Source organism: Volvox carteri (genome assembly GCF_000143455.1).
Source record: "Volvox carteri f. nagariensis unplaced genomic scaffold VOLCAscaffold_91, whole genome shotgun sequence".
Lineage (NCBI taxonomy): Eukaryota > Viridiplantae > Chlorophyta > Chlorophyceae > Chlamydomonadales > Volvocaceae > Volvox > Volvox carteri.
In genome coordinates this window covers 227,485-228,569 of record NW_003307634.1, presented here as the reverse complement: position 1 = coordinate 228,569, position 1,085 = coordinate 227,485, and the positions used below count along the sequence as shown (strand labels likewise).

General features: G+C 62.8%; 1 protein-coding gene across 1 annotated transcript in view; it reads right to left on the bottom strand.

The window, feature by feature from the left end:
* The window catches only part of VOLCADRAFT_119931 (uncharacterized protein), a gene marked incomplete at both ends in the record, with an annotated part of 28,056 nt that overhangs the window by 25,640 nt on the left and 1,331 nt on the right, over positions 1–1,085 (bottom strand). The window contains one exon of the mRNA XM_002958302.1: positions 131–541. Within this exon, the coding sequence (XP_002958348.1) occupies positions 131–541 (411 nt within the window). The remainder of the gene's footprint in view (positions 1–130; positions 542–1,085) is intronic.

The window sequence follows — 1,085 nt, the reverse complement described above, 5'->3', positions numbered from 1 at the left end:
CGCGCCACACGATACTCTGAGCAGAAACCGCCAGAAGGTAACTCCCACGCCCTGCGCCCTCTCCCCCTTCTCCCAAAACAAGCTATCAAGAAGGTTTTGTCAGATCGCCGTCTTGTCGTACACGCCGTACCGTGTACGACGGTCCCAGGCGCAGCACCAGCAGTGCATCGTCCGCTCGTCCCGACAGCGACTGCGGCACCTTGTCCCAGCCGCGACTGCCTGTCGCCCGATTCATGAGGTCGTCGGCCAACGTTGTCATCTCCGAAACCAGCTTCTCAAACGCCGCCCGCTCCGCCGCCGCGTCCGCCGCCAGCATGTGCAGTACACATCCACGGCCGCAGTACGGCCGCGCGAACGCCGACATGGCGGCGACCAGGTCGCGGAAGGCTGACGTCGCAGCGTGGAGACCCATGCCGGCGGCGGCGCCGCCGGCGGCGCCGCCAGTGGCGGCTGCCGCCGCCGCGGCGGCAGCTGGCGGCGGCGGCGCATCACGCAGCAGATCGCCGTACATGTGCAGCAGCGCCAGGCCGGCGACGGCGCGCTGGCGCAGCGCTGAGAGGTTGTCGGCGTTTGCGAAGCTGTTTGCGGATTGATTGGCCAGGGAAACGACTTCCCGGGCGGCGGCGCTGACTGCTCGGTCCGTCGGTCGGTCCGTCGGTCCGTCGGTCGGTCGGTCCGTCGGTCGGTCGGCAATGATGTGGTAAGCAGGCAAGCAGGGCAAGGGAAGCGCAAGGTCAAAAAGGGGGATGGAAACAAAGTCCCTACTTGTTCTTTATTATAATGATGACAACCCTTTGGTTAGTCTAGGGGAGCTGTGAAGCCGCTGACAGGCCAACAAGGGCTATCGTGCAGGTGCGACATCATGGAGTGAAAAGTTAGCTCCGAAAAGTGTGTGTTTTGCCGTGCTGGTGCACCACACTGCTCGCTGCTTGGGGTAGTAGTTTGCATTTGCGTTCGCTTGCCCTAACACCCTTCTCCACGCCTTCATCCCAAACCCTAAAACCCTAAACACCCATTCCAACCCCAACCCCAACCCCATGCACAATAACCCTCCATCTACTCCCCTTTAAGCCCCTCCCCCCTCC